We start from the raw sequence: 21,785 nt of genomic DNA on the forward strand, positions 1-21,785 counted from the left end.
AGGCGGGGGTATACCCCAATTTTAATGGAATTTTAGGAGGTTAGAGAAGGGGTTGAAGAAAGAAAGAAAAATTTAAAACACCACCAGACAGTTGACCTCCACGCAAGAGCACTCCAGGATGTCAGTGGGACTAACTGGTGTCCGTCTACCAACTTTTAACTTTAAATTCTAATTTTAAAATCACATGAAATCTCCATTTTTTTTAATTTCTCTAAATTTTACTAATCCTTTGAGGAAAACTATCTTCTCTGAAACATCTCCAAAAATTTAAAAAGCACCGCAAAACATAGATTTGTGTTTTGAGCATAGAATTTTTGGATTGCTTGAAACGCGAACAAAATATTCGCACAAAGCCCAAGTTAAGCGGCTTTCGAGTGTACCCTCGCTTTAAAGTATGTCCTGATGTAATTGATAACAAACACAATTGTCACAGCAGAGAACGGCAGGAATGAATAATGTATTTGAAAATACTTTTTGAAGTATTAACAAAATTCGCAGAAGGATGGTTTGTCGAGCCCAGTGGCAGGACAATCGTGTCTTGGAAGTCTTTTCCGCTTACGCTTAGACTAATTTAATTTGTCGCACTCAAAACAAATAGGCAAGTTTCGTCCTGTTGGGCATACGTTTGTCTTTGCTAAGACTGACACATTAGTTAATGAAATAACCAAAAGTTTTCAAATTCATCACAAGTGGGACTCAAGGTCCATGACGCGAAATATGGAAACGGTTGCTACATAATCGCAGCCTAGTACCCAGGCGTTCCCTTCCCACTTATCGGTTTCACGCGAAAACTTTGTGACGTCACCGAACGCCTAGGGACTAGGCTGACTTAATCGGTGTATAGCAACACCATGATGAACGTCGTCCTTTTCCCGGCGCGTGTTCAGATTTTCTACAGGTTTGTTCCGTGTGACATCAAATGGTTACGAAATGAATATCGCTCATCTAATTGGAAAAATAGAAGAAGCAAAACGCATTAAAGCCACGGGAGTCTTTTTTGCCGACAGCGAAGTGTTTTTGTTATTAAAATTAGGTAAACCACAAACGAATGACATTTTTTAATTGATCTACCTGCCAACTTCTCTGCTGAAAGAAAATTGCAAACCCTTGGCAAATTATCACTATTTAATTAGCCGAGTAAGTGCTGTACTTGGTGTTTTGTCATTACTCAATTGATTATAATTAAACCGAGCCCAGCTAAGTACTGTATCCTGTTTAAAGCTTTTTATACACAAGATATGTTGTTCCAAAAAAGGAACCGTTACAACTCCGCGTTTATACTAATTTATCATCCAGTAATACTATGAGTAAATACTGTGCTTTTTACACAAACAGTGGATTTAATATTTCGCTCAGAAATTCATAATTAAAATCGTGCAGAAATTCGTTTCCCGCTGAGTATTGTTCAAATCAACATATTCTTCTAATCCCAGAGTAAATACTTTTTAATATTGTAAAAAAACGAGCAATTTATCATTTCGCAATTTACAAATATAAATTTTAAGTTTAACTCTGGCGTTATTCACAAATGAATGAAATGCATTTTACCGCTAGTAATTGAATGGCAAAGTTTAGTTAACGCCTCTTGTCATTCACCAATTAATAATTAAGGCACTCAAAAACTTTACTTAAATCCCAGTACAAGAAGGATAATTTTTACCTTACCACTGTGCATTATGCCGTAGTATTATATTATGCCGATATTTAACACTCTCTTATAAAATTAAAACATCTTTTATTTTTTGCTGTTAGCGTGGGTCTCCATCCATCAATTTGCGAGCCACACGCAAAAAATGTGACAACCAGAAATAAATAAATATTGATTGACGTAACGTATTGCAAACCCTATTGGCTAAACGCAGTCTCAAAATTAAGCATTGTAGGTTATGTCTGTGTTAATACTTGCCAACTCTTAAACAAGAAGAATGTTATAAAAAGCCATGTTGTCCGTTTTCTGTATGTTTTGTGCCGCCTTAGTCGTGGTTTCATCTCTAATACTCGACGCATCCTGTTTGCAAGGTACAGTGATTTGTCCATTGCTTGATTAGAATATATATTAAGGTCATACTTGTAACCTTTTTTGAACAGGCCTCTCTTCATGTTTTTCTGCATTTATTCATTTTCTTCTGTATTGATAATTTTTAATTTTAAACGTGCCACATTAGCTGCAAGTACAATGCCAATATTTTTTTCAGGACGGATGATGAATTTTGTAATAAACTTTCGTTGACGAACTACATCTTCATTATTACATCACTGACTTTTCTTTTACCCTCGGATTTTGCACTGAGCAACTCGGTCATGGAATAACAATCGTTAGCCGTAAAAATAAACATTATTTCTAGTTACTAAAACATAATCAAAGTATTTCACGTATTATGCTCGCTTCAGCGGTCTGTAAAAATTCAGAAGCTGTGACTTCACAGCGTTGTCACAAACAAAAATACGACATGACGTATTTCTTTCGTTTAAATTTATTTCCATCATAAACACTACTGCGGATACATAATTATTTTTTGTCCTACATTTACTCTTTTTGGTATTTGCACGTTTCTCAATATTTTGCAGAAAAAAGCCAGCCATACAATTTCGATGCCTAATCTATGTACGTAAAATCGTGTTGGCACACAACCTGGCATACATCTTTGCTTTTTTCCCTGCATCAACACTGCCACTTGAGCTTGCGGCCATTTTAGCTTACAACACAAACATTTCATGGAAAATGCTTAATGTTGAAATGACTCGATGAACAAATAAAGCAAACTCATGGAGGCCGTGACAAAGATGGTACAATCCATAAAAACCTACCTGAATGCCAAAATCTACAACACATCAAGGTTTTATTCAATCCTTTAACTGATCTTCTTTGTCACCAGATTGGCTCAAAGAACCAATTGTCGAACCAATTCACTGTCATGAATAATTTCTATCTTGAACTGTCCGAAACAACACTTCTATTCTTGACAATGACAAGAACTGGAATTTCCTGCTATTTAAAGAGTCATCCTACATCAAGAAAAGAAAGCTTGTCAAAAACACCGGATTGAAAACCGGTCGTGATCTATTTTTATTTCAATAATTTTACACCTTCGCGCTTTTTTATTTATCTTCCAAATCCATTCTACGCTTACAGATGATACTGTAAAGACTGAAATACATCGTTATCTGAAACATCCCGTCTGCATTTTCATTGCTCTGAATATTAGTCATGAAAAATGAATTTATTCGGATTGACCTTTGTTTCTTGTGACATCAACAGGTTATGAAATAAATGTCGCTCATCTAATTGGAAAAAAAAAAAAGAAAAACGCATCCAAGCAGAAGGACCCTTTTTTGCCGACAGCAAAGAGGTTTTGTAACTAAAATTAGTTACGCCACAAATAAACGGCCTTATTTTAATTGATCAACGTGTCATCTTCGCTACACAAAGAAAACCGTGAAACCTTGGCATATAATCAATAATTAAGAGGCTGTCTTTCTGAAAAACACCCACTCAAACTCTTTTCAAAAAATAGTTTGCCTGAAACTCTGGCAACTGAAAGACTTTACCGAGGTTAGAACTAAAACAGATTTGGTTTGATTCAAAAAATTTAATGAAATTCTGGCCGCGTTAGGAGTCATTAAATTTTTGCCCCTTCGGTCCAGAAATTGAGATATTCGCTTCTAAATCAAGGTCATTTTTCAACCTTCGTTCGATGCCAATCAGTAGTGGTTATTATATCCTTAATTTTGCATTTCCAGATAAATCGAGGGAAAACTTGCTACTTTCTTAGAAAACTAAAAATGTTTATGAGCAAATTGATATAAAAATTGTCGGTGTTTGATGGGAATGAAATATTTGAAAGCGGCTCCAAAAATGCCTTTTTTTCTAATTTTTCAGAAAGGGGCAAAATATTTAATGGATCCTAATGCGGCCAGAAAATCGTTTTGAATCAAACCAAATCTGTTTTAGTTCTATCCTTGGTAAACTCTTTCAGTTGCAAGTGTTTCAGGCAAAATTTTTTTTCGACGCCAATTTGAGTGGGTGTTTTTTTAGAAAAACGGCCTCTTAATTAGCCAAGTGTTGTACTTGACGGTTCATCGATAACTCAACTGATTAACCGGCGGCTCAGCAAATGACTGCACTATGCTTCGAATCTAAAAAAAGACCCGCAATGCCTCCACCATTATATTAATTCATCACCCTGTGATATTTTGTTCAACAAATTCACAATTAAGATCGTGAGTGAAATTCGTTTTCAGATCATTACTCTTCCATATATAGATATTTGAAATCCTGGATAAACACATTATATTGTTTCCTCTTAAACCGTAAATTAAAACAAAAATATAATTTTTCATTTGCTCAATTTACAATATTAATTTTAATTTTAGCTCTGGCTTTATTAACAAAGAAAAGTGAGATATCTTACGGCAAATAATTAAAAAGAGAAATAATGTTAACACCTCGTGTCATAAACCAGTTAATTATTAGGCACCAAAAAATATAAATTAAATCATCCTTTTAAGAAGATAAGAAGTATATTTGTGAGTAATAACGCTTTCGTATTAGATATGCGTTCGATTAAAACTCTCCTAGAGAAACAATAATCATTTTTGCTGGTGGCGTGGGTTATTCTTCACCTAGCAATTTCCCAGCCACTCGACAAACAGTACAGCATTAAATATTAATTGACGTGGCGTCTTCCAGACCCTATTGGCTGAAACCGGTGTCAAAATTATTAAGATTATGCTTGTAACCTCTCTTTATGTTTCCTGCATTTATTTCTTTTCTTCTTTATCTATAATTTGTAATTTTAGACGTGCCACATTAACTGAAAGTGGGATACAAACATTTTATTAGAAGGAATGACTAATTTTTTAACATACATTAGACCAACAATGTAGCAAACTCGTGTAATGGCAAACGTTAGCCGTAAGGATACCCATCATTTCTACTTCTTAAAACACAGGCGAAGCATTTCACGTATTATTCTCGCTTAAGCAGTCTGTAAGAAATCCGAACCTGCTACTTCACAGTATTGCATGTCACAAACAAAAATACCACATGGCGGTCGCCAATATTTTTCCTTTAAGTTACGTTTGAAACCTTTTTCTTTTCATCACAAACGTTACTGCAAATACACAGTTTATTTTCCCCCCTACATTTACTAGGCAATTGGATAATTGTATAAATATCACATTTTTTCGCAGTCAGAGGTAATGTTATCAAGCATGTAGTCATATCTGATGAAAATCTAAGACAAAATATCTTAACTTGAACTCTAGAAGTTTTGTTTTCTAAGTAAAGGATTTTTTTGAGAAACAGGCAATAACGCTTTTACAATATTATTGTCAATTGCTGTAGTACACTACAGTTAAACAAAGGCAAAATTATTTCATAAATATCAATGAATTAGACGAATCAATTATATGCTTCGAGTATTCCTCGGTCAGGGAATACATTTTCACAGGACTTTCTAGTCGTAAAATATGACTTATTTAATAAGAATTCTTTTTTAGACCACTGTCGTCAGCTGGAGTTTAGAGCCGATCAAACGTTCGAAGGCAGATGCCTAATGAATCACGTGATACATAACACTGACGTCATGTCAGAGGACTTCTGTGAGATGTTATGCTACATGGAACCAAATTGTGTCAGTTTTAATATCATGACGAGAAGTGAAACTGGAAAACACAAATGTGAATTGAATAATGCAACCCATGAAGGACACGAGGAAGACCTGGAGGCCAACTCGAACTATATTTACCGTGGAGCTAAGGTAAGTCTAGTTCAAAACATTATCAACATTAACTTTATCAATATCGTGTTTCCTTAACTCGGCATTGGGTGGTGAGCATGGCAAAAATAGGTATCCAGTGGGTATCACCTAGCAATACCGAAATGTCCAATCATTCCTGAGAACGTTCATGTATGGAATAACTATAACTGGGACAAATGCTCTTATTAGCTTGAGAGTTCGGATTGAAGACGTATAGTGACACATGCTGTCGATAGACCGTTTTAGCTTTGTTTGTTTGTTGTCCCATTTCAGGCCACGTGATGTTACCCTTGAGAACAAATCAAAGTTAACAAATTCACGTGGGAATGAATGAATAATAGTAGACAAAGAAACAATTCTCTGGAGAACATCACATGATCTAAAATGGGCACTATACATATGTAGCTTAAAAGGTCTATTAACCTATTTTAATGTTTTTCAAAACGTTAAATTTCTTCACTTACAATTTCAGAACGCTTGTTTGAACAACCTATGCAGAAACAACGCAACTTGTCAAACAGGTTTTACTGACAGAGGATATCGCTGTTTATGTGATGATGGATTCGAAGGAGACGATTGCGAAAAAGGTTAGTTGAGAGCGTGATGTTGACGTATTATTTGCCTACAGGCAATTTTTTGTTTAGAATGATTGGTTCATTAGTATAAGCGTCTCATTCCCTAAAATTTCAAAATGATACTATATACTATATACCTTACTAGCACTTTTCGCCACCCAGAGATTACTGCAGCCAATATCTCCTTCAAAATTACACGCCTATTAGCAAGTATCACAAACTACACCTATACTTCGAAATCAGGTTTTCCCAGGACTTTTGCGACTGTCATTTCCAAGCCGTTTATGAAGACATTGTTCTTTCTGGTCTTGTAAAAAAAATAAATTTGCAAGCGTTCAATGTGTTTTGCAAATGGAACGTACGTAATATAAACGTCATCTTCCTTCAGCTTAGAAAAAAAAAAGAGGGTATGTTATAGGGGGTCTGTCAGTCCTCAGAACGCCATGTTTTTTCTTCTTTGACTGCCAATTTCTTTTATTTTCTGCTGAGACCGAGATAGCCATAAATTTCGTGACCGTATACCGCCAGAAAATAAAGAGTGTGCCCGCTGACCAACGCTTAAAATTGGCTTTAGACGGAATCCACTAGGAAGTCGAGTAATATTTATTAAAGTTGGACAAAAATCAAGTACCAGAATAATTTAAATCCTATTGCGTTATTTCCTACCCTTAATAAAAGGTAAAGATGTAAGTAATTATCCGTGATAACACCAACAACAATTTCTTATCAGGGTCTGAGGAAATGAATTTCAAAGTTCACAAGGTATAGGCAAAATCTCACGTGTAGCCATTTTGGAAATTCGTCTTAAGAGATTCAGTGGAATTCAGCGGAACTTCGAAAATTGTTTTCGATGTTTGGTGTTGTTAGAAAAGATTTCTTTTGATAAGATATTTGAAGCAGTAACAAAAAAGTTTGCAATAAGGTGGAAATAATTCTGGTACAACAATTTCTTATCAGAGTCTGAGAAAATGATATTCAAAGTTCACAAGCTATGGGCAAAAGCTCACATCTTTTAAGCGATTCATGGGAATTCAGTGGAACTTCGAAATTAGTTTTGGATGTTTGGTGTTGTTAGAAAAGATTTCTTTCGATAAGATATTTGAAGCAGTAACACAAAAGCTTGCAATCAGGTGTAAATAGTTTTGGTACATAATTTTGTCCAATAACTACTCGAAGTCCTGGCGGATTTCCTCTTAAACCACCAGACCGCCAGACTATAATAGAGCCTCAACAAACACACTCATTTCAATGTCATTAAAGATGTGAATATTGTTCATCGTGGTGTAAGATAGGAATGAACATTTATTCGTTTGTCTCACAATAGAATCGCTTTGAGATGTTGATCGCGACGTTTCGACTGCAATACTGCTAGTCTTCATCAGTCGATGAGGTCGATTGTTTACGCGTCGCTATTTATGCGCACGTTGGTTCGCTGTGATTGGTTCATTTCGATCCTCATTATTATTCCGACTAACAGATGATGTTCCCTCAGAGGTTCGCTTTGTAGTTTAACGGCTGTTATGCTTTCTGATCGTAGGTATCCATGCTTCAGGAATTTCAATTCCGCTGTCTCTATTGATGTTATTAGAATGAAGTCGTATTTGGATAGCCTCTTTGACCCGGCGTGTGTATCGGTGAGGGTCATGATCGATAAACTTGACTTGATTCCGTAAAGGAAAATGCCCCGTTTCGTTTGCTTGCTCCGAAACTGCGGAGGTTTGTGTATGAGCAAGCCGTATGTCTCTGTCGTGTTCTTTTATCCAAAGATAAAACTTACTAAGACCACAAGATCAACAGCCAACAACGAACCCACGCAGGAATTTAAATCTACTGCGGTTTTACCCTACATTAAAGCTGTATCAGAGGTTCTTCGCCGCTGCCTACAACAACAAGGCGTTCGCACCGTTTTTAAATCTGACACAACTCTTCGGTCTCACTAAGTGCGACCGAAAGACGCCCTGGAACCAGGCAAACAAGACGGTGTTGTTTAAACAATTCCATGTGAATGCGGCAAAGTAAATATAGGTGAAACAGGGAAAGCGATGCAAGACAGGATACACTCATTTCACTAGGCAAAATGGAAAGCATAAGCAAGCATGTTTTCTACATTTCCCTCGTGTTCTCAAATGCCCGTCGTGTTTTTTGACAGAATAAAACATGGCTTAGGCTTCTTTATTTGTTAAATAAAATGCCATACCGGAAATAGTTGTTAAAAGCCTTAGTCGTTCATTTTCACGGCAACAGAATAACAGAACTGAAAAGATTGTCTTTGGACTGACATGAACGCAGTGTAAGTTGAAGTTGAATTATCATGAACTTTTCGCTTGTAATAAGCAAGCATACATCAACGGGCTCCTGAGGCGAAACTAGTATATTTTGAAACCATCCTGATCCTTCTTTCAATTGTTATCCGTTTATTAGTGCCCGTGCAGTATTTTAAACTAAGTCGATGTAGCTAATTTAAGGCAATAATATTTAGATATCGACAAGTGTGCTGATGGAACACACGACTGTGATGCTAATGCGGAGTGCACTAAAACCAAGGGATCGTATAACTGCACGTGTAGCCCTGGATACTATGGAGACGGATGGTCTTGCAGACAAGGTGAGATTATCTCGTGTCTTTATCTCGATTATAAGAAACGTTTTCCATCTTTTTGAATGTCAGAATACCTTCAAATAATCTATAACATGTGTATAGCTGCCTTGCTTGTGCCTTTCCTAGCCAACCGTTATTTTGTGTAAGATGTTTTTTTTATATATTATTTGCTCTTTCTCTTGTGTTCTAGCTTCCACGTGCAAGGAAATTTATGACAATAACTTGTAAGTACAAGGAATAATAGCTTTAAACAATGTCCAATAATGTATTGCAGTTATTGTCAGTAGGCTTGCAATGTTTCATCTTGACCCAACTAAAAATAAAACAACAAAAAAACAAAATCAAAACCCAAACATCACCCTTCACCTGGAAATACAATTGCTGAGAAACAAATGGACACTTCATTCGAGTAAAAAAGTACGACTGCCATCGCAGTGTACTAAGCGTTGCCTCCATTTCTAAGTCTTATCTTGGTATAGAATTTTAAAACAATTAAAGATTGGACGTGGCTGACCTCACCCCCCCCCCCCCCCCGGCCCCCTCGTGGCTTAGGTTGGTTGGTATGAGAGATTTAGCTTTACACGAAACAAAAACGCCATCTTCTTCAAGTCTTCATAACACCGATTCCACATTAGCCTTCTCGCAGATGTCTGGCCTATGTCCTTTTCTGTGCATAAACAGGAGATGGCCGTACGCAGGCTTATGTTAAAGGTACACAGCTTGCCTTTGAGTATTGATTGCTTTCATCTTTCTGAAAGTAAAACCGTCATCGCAGTCTAACAAGCGTTTTTGTTTCTCTGCTTGAAGTCTTATCGGAGTGTGGAATTAAAGAAAAGATTAAGCGTACTTTAGGTTAGGTGAGATTGAAGATTTGGCTTTACCTTAGTCACAATCACCGTCTTCTTCAAGTCATCAAATCGTCGATGCAAAATATATACAGGTTAATTGAGTTACGTATCGATTACATTAAGCTTTTCTGAACATTCTTTCTTGCCTTTGCAGGTACAAGGAAAACAAAGGCTACTTACTACACATTGGATCTGAGATGATCCCTGTCTACTGTCACATGGACAGCGGGGGCCTTGGGGAAAATGGCGAATGTGGAGGTGGAGGATGGACGCTGGTCATGAAGATAGATGGCTCAAAGGTAAAGAGCAACTAATGTTAAAGTTACAATCAATGGGCAGTAGAACCAAGGCCATTGTACAAGTGCCTTAGAGAAACCAGGTTTCGTTGTCCAGATTTGCCAAGGAAGGAAATGAAAATGTAACGTGAGGTGCCATAATGTGTAGTGACTTAACGTGATGTGATATGATTTGATCATGCTCAATATAAGCAATGATATAGGTCTGTTTCTACAGCCGCCCAAAACCGTTTGGTCTCTTTTTTTAAATTGTACATGCTTTACGGTCGTGCAAGATATTTCCCAACTTTAGTCAATCCTGCAGAATTTCCATCTTCCTTCTAGGAAGAATATCTGGCACTATTTTTTTCCCGATTTCTTGAAGAAAAGTTGTACGACTGTTCTGTAACTGATAGTCCATTTTCAATGCAATTTTTCAGGCAACGTTTCATTACAATTCTGACTTCTGGAGCAACAACGAAACCTACAATCTTCCTGATGGTGAAACTGGGTTTGATACTGAAGAAACGAAGTTGCCGACCTACTGGAACACACCCTTCTCCAAAATCTGTCTTGGGATGAAGATCGGTCAGCAGATCAAATTCATTGTCCTTAACAAGCAGGCCAACTCACTTTACTCACTGATTGCTGATGGGCAATACCGCGTAACCTCACTAGGTCGAGACACTTGGAAATCATTGATTAGTTCTGGAGGGTCCTTGCAAGTAAACTGTAACAGAGAAGGATTTAATACAGTGTGCAACCCTAATCAATCCAAAGCAAGAATAGGTATTGTTGGAAATAATCAACATGACTGCAACTCGTGCGACTCAAGAATTGGGTTTGGTACAGGAGGTGCTCACGATGACTCCAACACGTGTGGAAACCAAGCAACCCACTCACCAGATAATGGTAACAAACACATCAAAGCCATGGGATATATATTGATTCAGTGACAAATAAAACAGACTTAAAAGAACCTTAGGAACATCAACAGTAGAACCCCGCTAACAAAAACTCCCAACGGAAACAAAAACTAGTTCGAGTTGTCAGGGTTTGGTGTTAAATTTCAAATATTATGTTTATGATTAGAACAGTATATAGGGCATTTTACGAGACATTTTTTCAAGTTACAGATGCTGTAACTATGTGTGCAATATGTTTCTTCAGCTTGAGGGTAATTAATTTATTATACAGTATAATAAATGTTTTTACAGAAACGAATCACTGCGCTGTGAAAAAGTTTCGATTTTTTTTCGTTCATTGAGACATCAACAAGTTACGAAATAATCGTCGCCCATTCCAAAAAAAAATTAAGTTTAAAGCTTTGGGGACCATTTTCTATCCACAGAAAAAATATAATAAAAATTAGGTAAACCGCAAACGAGTGACAATATTTAAAGAAAGGCACCAAAAGAAAAAAAAGATATGGAATTATCAGTAGCTAATTAGCCAGGTTAGTGTTGTTCTGAGTAACTCAACAGATAAGCTCGCCGAAGTTGTTCAAACTCTTAATGTTCCTCCTTACCCAACAATAAAAACCAACAACCGCGTAGAATCTCCACCATCATATTAATTTCTTAGCCTTAAATACCATTAAATACACCGTATATTTCCCTTTTAAACTTTAATCTTCCCTTGACGCAATTTAAAACTTTTTAGTTAACACCTCTTGTCATATACCAATTAATAATTAAGGCATTGAAGCATAAATTAAGTCCCCGATACAACAAGGAAAGCCAACCTCTGTGAATTATGCCTAAATATAATGTGTGTTAGTTAAAGCCGTTAACTATCACTCTCCTAGCCTCTTTTTGGCTGTTAGGCTCCATCAATCAATTTGAGAGCCTCACGTACAAAAAAAATAAAGAAAAAATAAAGAAAAAATGACAACCGGCAGAACATTAAATATTAAGTAACGTGACATATCATGCAAACCCCCACTGGATAAACGCAGTTTTGACACTAAAAGCACTGCAGGCTATGTTTGTGTTGACATTTAAAAGCTCTGTTGCAAACGCCTGCCACAGGAGACATTTTACAAAACGACATGTTTTCCGTTTTCTGTATGTTTAAGGCCGCCTCAGTTGTCGTCTCATCTCTAATACTCGACGCAACCTGTTCGCAAGGTACGAATTTATGTATTTTTCTGCCATTAGATTATGCTTGTAACCTACTTTTTAACAATGTGCATCTCTTGACACTTTCCTAAGATTGTTTTGTTTTTATCGTTTTATCGTTCATTTTTTAATCTATAATTATCAGTTTTAAAGGTGCCACATTAACTGAAAGTACAATACAAACATTTAATCAGGAGGAATGATAAATTTTGATAAACGCCGTTCGGCGAACAGTGCAGCAAACCTGATTATTGTCCAGAGACTCTATTCCAGAAATAGAGAAATAGAAATACATGGAATGGCACTGTTAGCCAAAAGAAAAAAATATTTTCTAATCGAGTAGAGGTCCGTACGGTAAGACACGGACCGAGTTTTCGTGGATAAACGAGGATCCGTATATTACAGTACGGACCGATAAAACGAGACCAGTAAGTTATTAATCCACTCCCGAGAAAAGGAAACCATTCCAAGTCTGTCGCTCTAGCTGGAAACAACTGCATATGAATGAAACGTATCAAAAACAAAAAGACGAGTTAGCTTTATTCAGTTGGCTAGATTAATAGAGACGAATCCAAAGTTCAAACGCTTTATTTTACGGTTAATCCGTACAGTTCTCTTCCGTGGGAGCATACAAATCTTGATACGGCTAAAATATCTTCTGGAGCTCGTTAAGTATAGAATCCACATCTTTGCTGAGTTCGTCAGGTTTTTAAATACTTGACGATTAGGCGGTATTACTTTAGAAAAATACGGAACGAGAAAACGCTAAATTGTCACCTAACTATTAGAAAAAAAAATAGATACCGCCGTCAACTTTTGTTTTTCAACTTTGTTGCGTGGTCCTGAGGGGTGACGTGTCTGATGCAGAACCGAGCTGATTCATAAATTGAATGGAAGCTGAACCAGTTTTCAGTCGGTGGCTGAACACAAATGGAAATGGATCGAGTGTTTGCCGATTAGAATAGGGACCACATTCAGACTTCTAGCTTTTTCTAAACATTATCCAGTCTTCGAAGAAATAATTATTAAAAAAATACATAAAAAAGCGGACTTATTAAAAGAAAAAAAAAAATATTCAAGGAACAGCCGGTCTGGTTTTGCTTCTAATGTTTTATTCGTCTGCTACAGGAGTCCAACTGCTATCAGATTTCGACTTTTTCACAGTATTTGTTGACCTCTCCGAAGGGAAAAATAATTATTATTTCCTGACTTGAGTCATGCTTGGGTTGCTACATACCTCATCGGGTAGCTTTTCGCTTTCTAGAAGTACTAAGGAAAAAAAAAATCGAATTTAAAGTTTGCTTCGCTTTTGTTCGTAAAATTTTCATCCCTGTGCAAATGTTTTGAGAATGTTTCGAATTTCTTCTTACGAAATTTTGGTACTCAAACTAATGACATTTTCGCGGGCCGTACTGTAGAATACGGATTGCAAAACTGGCCCATGCATCACAACACATTATCAAATAATATATTTGTTTATAATACCTCTTTTTCAGGCATTATGCTCGCTTCAGCCGCATGTATTTCAAATTTGTGACGTCACAGCGGTCTCAAACACACGAAAGTCGTTTTATTGTGCCATTTTTTTCTATTTCCACCATAAACTACCCACACATATTTTATTTTCCTCTTCTCTTTTTATTTTTTTTCTCACTACAACTATTCCTTTTACCCACAAACATCTTTTCCTTTTACGTATAATCGATGAATAAAACTGGTTCACCCGTGTTCAAGCAAGCATTCGTGTTTGTTGTTTCTGTGTTTTCTATCGTTATATATATTTTGCAGTTCTTGATATTCACCTCCGAAAATTATACTTAAACAATTATTCGCCTTAGGTTTAGTGAATCTTAGCGAAAATTCTCTTCGACTTTGTCTTAGGAAATATTCGCTGGTATTCACTTCGCCTTCGGTGAATAATTGTTAAATGATCTTCTTCGTACTCGTAAAGTATGATTTATTAAAAATGATTTTTTTTGTAGAGCACTGTCGTCAGCTGCAGTTTAGAGCCGATGAAACGTTCGAAGGTAGACGCCTTACGAATCACGTGATACATATCACAGACGTCATGTCAGAGGACTTCTGTGAGATGCTATGCTACATGGAATCAAATTGTGTCAGTTATAATATCATGACGAGAAGAGATACTGGAAGTCACAAATGCGAATTGAATAATGCTACCCATGAAGGGCACGAGGAAGACCTAGAGGAGAACTTGAGCTATATTTACCGCGGAGCTAAGGTAAATATCATTTAAAAATATCATGTTCCTTTTCACACGGAAGAAAGTGATGCGCTTGATCATGACAAATATAGTAAACCAGATAGTAATACAGAAATATCCAATCGTTCTTGATAAAAAATAGGATTATATAACGTACAAGTATGGTATCACCAGCTGGGAAGATATTGTTGTAAACTTGAGAATTCGGAAGATACATAGCGGCACATATTGTCAGTTTTTTTTTTACTTTTTTTAAACGTTTCTCCTCTTTTTGTTGCAGAACGCCTGCTTGAACAACCGATGCAGGAACAACGCAACCTGTCAAACAGGTTTTACTGACAGATGATATCGCTGTTTATGCGATGAGGGATTCGAAGGGGAAGATTGTGAAAAAGGTTACATATAATGACGGCTCCTCTAATAGAAGAATCCCTAGTTAGGCCATAAATAGACTTCGTTGTCAGCAACGATTTCCGTTTTGCTCGAGGTTCTTTCTAGAACTTTTTTCATAACCATTCTCACCATGAAAGCGCCGTTCTCAGTCAGATGTTTGGTACCGGTACAAATATAAATTTAGGAAGTACTGACGTTCCATAACAAGGCTGTAGCAAGTAAAAGGTGGTTTCACTGGGCAGAAAGACGAGCACGAGTACAAGAAAACAAAACTGTTTAAAAGCGTGTTCGTTCTCCCTATGCACCTATACTTACGCTTGTGCGTTTGCCCATTGAAAGGCAGCCTGAAATAAAACATTCTACCATGCTATGCCTCTCTGTGATCGGACAGCGTTAAATTGGGTCAAGCATTTTCTGTTGTTATTTCTTCTAATATATATTCTGTCATAGGCAGGTACGTGTCCGCATGGAAAGGCTCAACTGTATACTGCGTCAACATTTTTATTGCGTTAAGGCGTCTTTTTTACCGAATAGTTGGGACGTTAACTTATAAACAGGCCACTAGCTATTTTTTAATTCCCTGAAAGACACTGGTGAAATAAAATTTCATATTTTCCAGAAATTGACGAGTGTACTGAAGGAACGGACAGCTGTGATGCTAATGCAGTATGTGTTAACACCAAAGGATCATATAACTGCACTTGTAGGCCTGGATATTATGGAGACGGATGGCATTGCATGCGAGGTGCATTATCTCGGCAGGTTAACGGTGGACCAAAAGTGTGTGATTGAGCAATTATGGAGAGATAATGAAGATCGCTTGATGACCATAATTCAACTTTAATTTTCTGCCTCAGGGAAAATTATCCCAGACAATTTTCTACGACTCCATGGTAACCTCTCGTTATAAACAAACTGCAGTTTCTGAAGCTTGATAACCTCCCGGATTTGTGTCAAACAATCCTGAAATAATGGCAATATTTTAAAACATTATGCCGCTAAGAAAACTCTCTGGAGATATTTCTCGAATGTCTGCTCTCTATAATATTTCAATTAGATATAGAGGGTGTTATACGAGTTTGTTTAAAAACACTGAGGAATACCCTAAATAATCTCTCAGCAAAAGTGTAATTTTTCTTGTTTGTACATACCTCTCCTGCAACCAAGTGTTATTTTGAATGAGATGTTTATCGCATAGTTTGCTCTTTCTCTTGTGTTTCAGCTTCGACGTGCAAGGAAATTTATGACAAGAATTCGTAAGTCACAGGCATGATTATAGTTTTAAATCAGCAACGGTCAATAATGTATTACAGCTAGTGTTAGTAGGCCTGCATTGTTTATTCTCGGCCCAGTTAACAAGAAAAATAAAATAAAAAATACCGTTTTCATAACTGTTCCATAAATACAATCGCTGAGAAGCAAATTATTTTCACATTCATCATAGTAAAGTAGTAAAACAGTTATCGCAGCTTTAACGAGCCTTGTTCTTCCTTTGTTCCGAGTCCTATCGAAGTTTGAAATTAAAGGAAAGGTTACTCCGGCGTAAAATGTTCGGCAAGATCCCAGAAAAAATCGCAGGTTGAGTTTGCGTATTGTTTAATTTAAGCTTTTCTGAACATTCTTTCTTGTCTTTGCAGGTACAAAGAAAACAAAAGCTACTTACTAAACATTGGATCTGAGATCATTCCTGTCTACTGTCACATGGACAGCGGTGGTCTCGGGGTAAATGAGGAATGTGGAGGTGGGGGATGGACGCTGGTCATGAAGATAGATGGCTCAAAGGTAAAAAGCAACTGAACAGCCTTGGGGATTTTGGAGTTTAACCAGTGATGCCACTGTATTATGCTCTAGAGAAATCAGGTATCACAGTCCCGGTTTTCTACAATGTAAAGCATGCTTCACGGTCGTGTAAAATATTTCTTTATGTCGGTCAATTGAATAGAATTTCCATCCCTCCTCTTGGGACAGTATGTGGTGTTATTTATGTTTTGAGCTCTTTCAGTAAGAGGTAATGCCCGACCTCTTTTTAGCAGATAATGTGCTGCTTATATTCTCCATATTTCCGCAGAACAATTTTCACTACGACTCTGCCTTCTGGAGTAACAACGAGGCCTTCAACATTCCAGGAGGTGAGACTGGGTTTGATACACACGAAACTAAGTTGCCGACCTACTGGAACACGCCTTTCTCCAAAATTTGTCTTGGGATGAAGATCGGTCAACAGATTAAGTTCATTGTCATCAACAAGCAGGCTATCTCTTTTTATTCGCTGATCGCTGATGGACATTATCGAGGCACCTCACTAGGTCGTGAGACGTGGAAGACACTCCTTGGCCCGCAAGCTTCCTTACAACAAAATTGTAACAAGGAAGGCTTCAATGCAGTTGGCGACGACTTCCCACATTCCAGAGCTAGAATCGGCATCCTGAGCAACAACGAAAATGACTGTGATCAATGTGATTCCAGAATCGGTTTTGGTACTGGAGGAAAACATGACAACACCAATACTTGTGGAAACGAAGCAACGTACTCACCAGATAACGGGAACAAGCACATCAAAGCCATGGGGTACATCTTGATCCAGTGACATTCGCAAGTTCATTTTTTCTTGCTTTTTAAAGGACAATGATACAAAAGAGGATTGCAACTCTTAAGCTAACAAAAATATAACATAACTTTATTATATTACATTAAGGATATCTCAAATTAGAACAGATTGCAATGCTTAATATATTCCTGTAACGAACGATGTTATCCTCTTTTCCTTATTGCGTTTGTTTGTTATTAGGTTGGAATTTTTGTTTTGTTTTTAACTCTGACCTAAAAGATACATATTATTCCGATTATATCAGGTGAAGTGTTCGGCTGGTTTGCCTAATCATAGGCGTTGAAATTATGAAAGGGACGGTAAAAGTCTTAATCATAAATATTACAATTCCCTCAACTGAATGCGATTGGTTAAAAAGCCTTCATTTACCTAATTTGCCTTTTAACCTGTTATAGACAGATAGTTCAATTAACCAATCACAATTAAAACTCTAGTTTAAATGAACCGATCAAACTCTTTAATAGAACACCATAGCAAAAACAACTAACACGATTTTTACAAAATGGAGGATTTTCCATGTTTTTCCCTTCAGCAATGACATAATTACTGCTGAAGACAATGTTAACCCTCGGACGTACAGGGGGGAGGGGGAGGTCTAAAAAACGGTGTCTCAGATTTTTCATTTCTTGCTCAATTAATTTTTTATGAGTTTTTACTCGTAAAGTAGCCCTAACACGCCATTTTAAAGTTTAAAAATTTATAACAAATTAATGGAGCAAGAAAAGAAAAATCTGAGACATTGTTTTTTAGACCAATATATGTAGATCAAATTCCACATAAAAGTTTAGGCTCTCTCGTAAATGTGTTCCCAAATAAACCTAATGTTTCGCAACATCATAATTGCAAACAAAATGCTGACGTTGATTATTATGGTCTATATGATCAAAACAAAATCCAAAATTACAATCTTTATTGAACAAGCTTTCAGAAAATATATACTTTATTGGGGTTACCATTGATGGTTTGCACACAATTTCACTTGGAACAAAAACCACAATTTTCCTTCCGTGATACCTTAAGTAATATATTTGTAATTATGTTTTTCTTTTTACTTCAAGCGATAAAAATATGTCATCTTGTAGAGTAAGCTACGGGCTCTCTGCACAGTGCAAAATAATTTCGCTGTGCCTTAATAAAACGAAAAACATGGGAGGGGTTCCACCCACCCCCTCTTGTACGACGGTGGGGTTATGATTTTGCTTGTACGTCCGAGGGTAAACTTTTCTTTCCCTATGGCAGCAATTTTTTTTTTGTTTGTTTTTCAAGAAATCAACCAGAGCAGTTCCTTTGTGGACACGATTTAAGTAACTGACGGTCAGATCAGCCTTGTAGGTCAGGTTTAAAATTCGGTAATATTTTGAAAAGTAGATAATACTTTGAATACACAATTACCTCCCACGACTCAATTTTAAGTTGCATTCTGCCGCTCCATGAAGTTATTAATATTGGACTTTTTTTAAAAATCTCAACGGCCCAAAAATTTTTCGTGATTATCTCATTACCGAGTCAAGGCCTCGAAACATTTGCCTCCCTACCCGGATAAATACCAATCAAAGTTAGTGACCTAACGAAAAGCTATCCTTAAGTGAACAGTACTGAATGAAGCGATTGAATTCAACTTGGAACGTACTGTGTAAGCTTGTTTGTAAATTACTTGGCATTTTTCCATCAGAAAAGTTCATTTATAAACTCCTGACGACAAAGGGTTCGCAAATTTTAATTTGTTAAGACAAATTAAGCGTATCACTTAGTTTTGCTCATGTTTTTCTTCAATCTCAATATTAATATTTTTAACAACATGCGTATTTAGTAGTAACAAAGTTTATTGCCAGTGGTAGAAGTGAAACTTCAACTTCGGAATGATGCGATATATTTCTTTTTAAACAGGTTCTCTAAGATGGAAGTTGATCTGTGCCTTTATAATTATTAGTTCCCTACTAGCAAGTTCCCTACTAGTGAGTTCCCTACTAGAAAGTGTTCTACTAGTGAGTTCCCTACTAGTGAGTTCCCTACTAGCAAGTTCCCTACAAGTGAGTTCCCTACTAGTGAGTTTCCTACAAGTGAGTTCCCTACAAGTGAGTTCCCTACTAGCAAGTTCCCTACTAGTGAGTTTTCTACTAGTGAGTTCCCTACAAGTGAGTTCCCTACTAGTGAGTTCCCTACTAGTGAGTTCCCTACAAGTGAGTTCCCTACTAGTGAGTTTCCTACTAGTGAGTTCCCTACTAGAGAGTTTCCTACCAGTGAGTTCCCTACAAGTGAGTTCCATACTAGTGAGTTCCCTACGAGTGAGTTCCCCACTAGAGAGTTTCCTACTAGTGAGTTCCCTACTAGAAAGTTCCCTACTAGTGAGTTCCGTACTATTGAGTTCCCTACTTGTGAGTTTTCTACTGGTGAGTTCCCTACTAGTGAGTTCCCTACTAGAGAGTTTCCTACTAGTGAGTTCCCTACTAGAAAGTTCCCTACTAGTGAGTTCCGTACTAGTGAGTTCCCTACTAGTGAGTTTTCTACTAGTGAGTTCCCTACAAGTGAGTTCCCTACTAGCAAGTTCCCTACTAGTAAGTTTTCTACTAGTGAGTTTCCTACCAGTGAGTTCCCTACAAATGAGTTCCATACTAGAGAGTTTCCTACTAGTGAGTTCCCTACTAGAAAGTTCCCTACTAGTGAGTTCCCTACTAGAAAGTTCCCTACTAGTGAGTTCCGTACTAGTGAGTTCCCTACTAGTGAGTTTTCTACTAGTGAGTTCCCTACCAGTGAGTTCCCTACAAGTGAGTTCCATACTAGAGAGTTTCCTACTAGTGAGTTCCCTACTAGAAAGTTCCCTACTAGTGAGTTCCGTACTAGTGAGTTCCCTACTAGTGAGTTTTCTACTAGTGAGTTCCCTACTAGTGAGTTCCCTACTAGCAAGTTCCCTACTAGCGAGTTCCCTACAAGTGAGTTCCCTTCTAGTGAGTTCGCTACTAGTGAGTTCCCTACTAGAAAGTTCCCTACTAGTGAGTTCCGTACTAGTGAGTTCCCTACAAGTGAGTTTTCTACTAGTGAGTTCCCTACCAGTGAGTTCCCTACAAGTGAGTTCCATACTAGAGAGTTTCCTACTAGTGAGTTCCCTACTAGAAAGTTCCCTACTAGTGAGTTCCGTACTAGTGAGTTCCCTACTAGTGAGTTTTCTACTAGTGAGTTCCCTACTAGTGAGTTCCCTACTAGCAAGTTCCCTACTAGCGAGTTCCCTACTAGTGAGTTCCCTTCTAGTGAGTTCGCTACTAGTGAGTTCCCTACTAGTGAGTTCCATACTAGAGAGTTCCTTTCTAGTGAGTTCGCTACTAGTGAGTTTTCTACTAGTGAGTTCCCTACTAGTGAGTTCCCTACTAGTGAGTTCCCTTCTAGTGAGTTCGCTACTAGTGAGTTCCCTACTAGTGAGTTCCCTTCTAGTGAGTTTGCTACTAGTGAGTTCCCTACCAGTGAAATCTCTGCTAGTGAGTTCCCTATAAGTGAGTTCCCTATTAGTGAGTTCCTTTTCTTATAACTTTAACAAAATAATAATATAAATGTTAAATAGAACTAGCCAAGCCTAAATGCGAGCTCCCCGGTTATACCTTTACCCATTAGAGCGGTTTTTAAATGAGTGTCGTAAAATCAATACCAAAGAAATCACGCTGGGCAATCCAAGGACACAGACAATCCATTGAACCAATCAAAATTTGAAGCAAATTAATGTAGCCAACGCGAACCGCGAGAAACCGTGTGTGAACGACTCACGATTGGTTTTATTTCTGATTGGATGAGAAAGTGGCGCAAAACGTTTAAACCAGTCACTAAGCGTGGTAATGCAAATGCAAAGCAAACGCGAATTACCTTTGATGCTCAACTGTAATTCTTTTTTGACATTTTTTTAAGATCAGCAAGCTAAGGACAGCGCTAAAATGGAATTCTTCTTCTTCTTCTAACTAAGTTCGTTTGTTTTTCTAACTTTGCTATTAATATTTTTGCTTTGTTTTTATCTTTGGCCAAATAAAAAATACATATTATTATTTCAATTAGGTCAATACTGCGACAACTCGACATTTGTTTATCATTGAATTTATTGAAGTATTCGGCTAGTTTTACATGAGCGCTGAGATTAGGAAACGGAAAACAAAAGTTTTAAATGAGTTATTTCAGCAACTAACGGTCAGATCAGTCCTAATTGTTTCGTTTAAAAGTGTAACATTTCCACAGTATCGTGATCAAATATGATGTTAAAGTCGGTAATTTTTTGAAAAGAAGATAATACTTTGAATACAATTATCTCCCACGGCTCCATTCTCAGCTTCATTCTGCCGCTTTGAGCCTTTGTTTCCAATAATCTCTACCTCTCAATTTTGCGCGATCACCTCATTACCGAATC

The 21,785-nt window shown here is 37.2% G+C and overlaps 1 protein-coding gene and 1 pseudogene across 2 annotated transcripts; both read left to right on the forward strand.

The window, feature by feature from the left end:
- Positions 1–1,935: 1,935 nt before the first annotated feature.
- On the forward strand, positions 1,936–11,219 carry LOC144634603 (uncharacterized). The gene is made up of 7 exons (XM_078493619.1): positions 1,936–2,019; positions 5,503–5,762; positions 6,235–6,349; positions 8,817–8,942; positions 9,127–9,160; positions 9,939–10,083; positions 10,500–11,219. The coding sequence occupies exons 1-7, from the start codon at positions 1,941–1,943 to the stop codon at positions 11,013–11,015; spliced, it is 1,275 nt and encodes a 424-aa protein (XP_078349745.1). The 5' UTR covers positions 1,936–1,940; the 3' UTR covers positions 11,016–11,219.
- An 865-nt stretch (positions 11,220–12,084) lies between these two features.
- LOC144634601 (uncharacterized) lies at positions 12,085–17,804 on the forward strand (annotated as a pseudogene). Its single transcript, XR_013567221.1, has 7 exons — positions 12,085–12,188; positions 14,162–14,421; positions 14,684–14,798; positions 15,416–15,541; positions 16,019–16,052; positions 16,434–16,578; positions 16,865–17,804. The product of XR_013567221.1 is annotated as an uncharacterized LOC144634601 (transcript).
- The last annotated feature ends 3,981 nt before the right edge of the window (positions 17,805–21,785 follow it).

This window comes from Oculina patagonica, chromosome 13, assembly GCF_052425735.1.
Source record: "Oculina patagonica isolate OP01 chromosome 13, crgOcupat, whole genome shotgun sequence".
Classification (NCBI taxonomy): Eukaryota; Metazoa; Cnidaria; class Anthozoa; order Scleractinia; family Oculinidae; genus Oculina; species Oculina patagonica.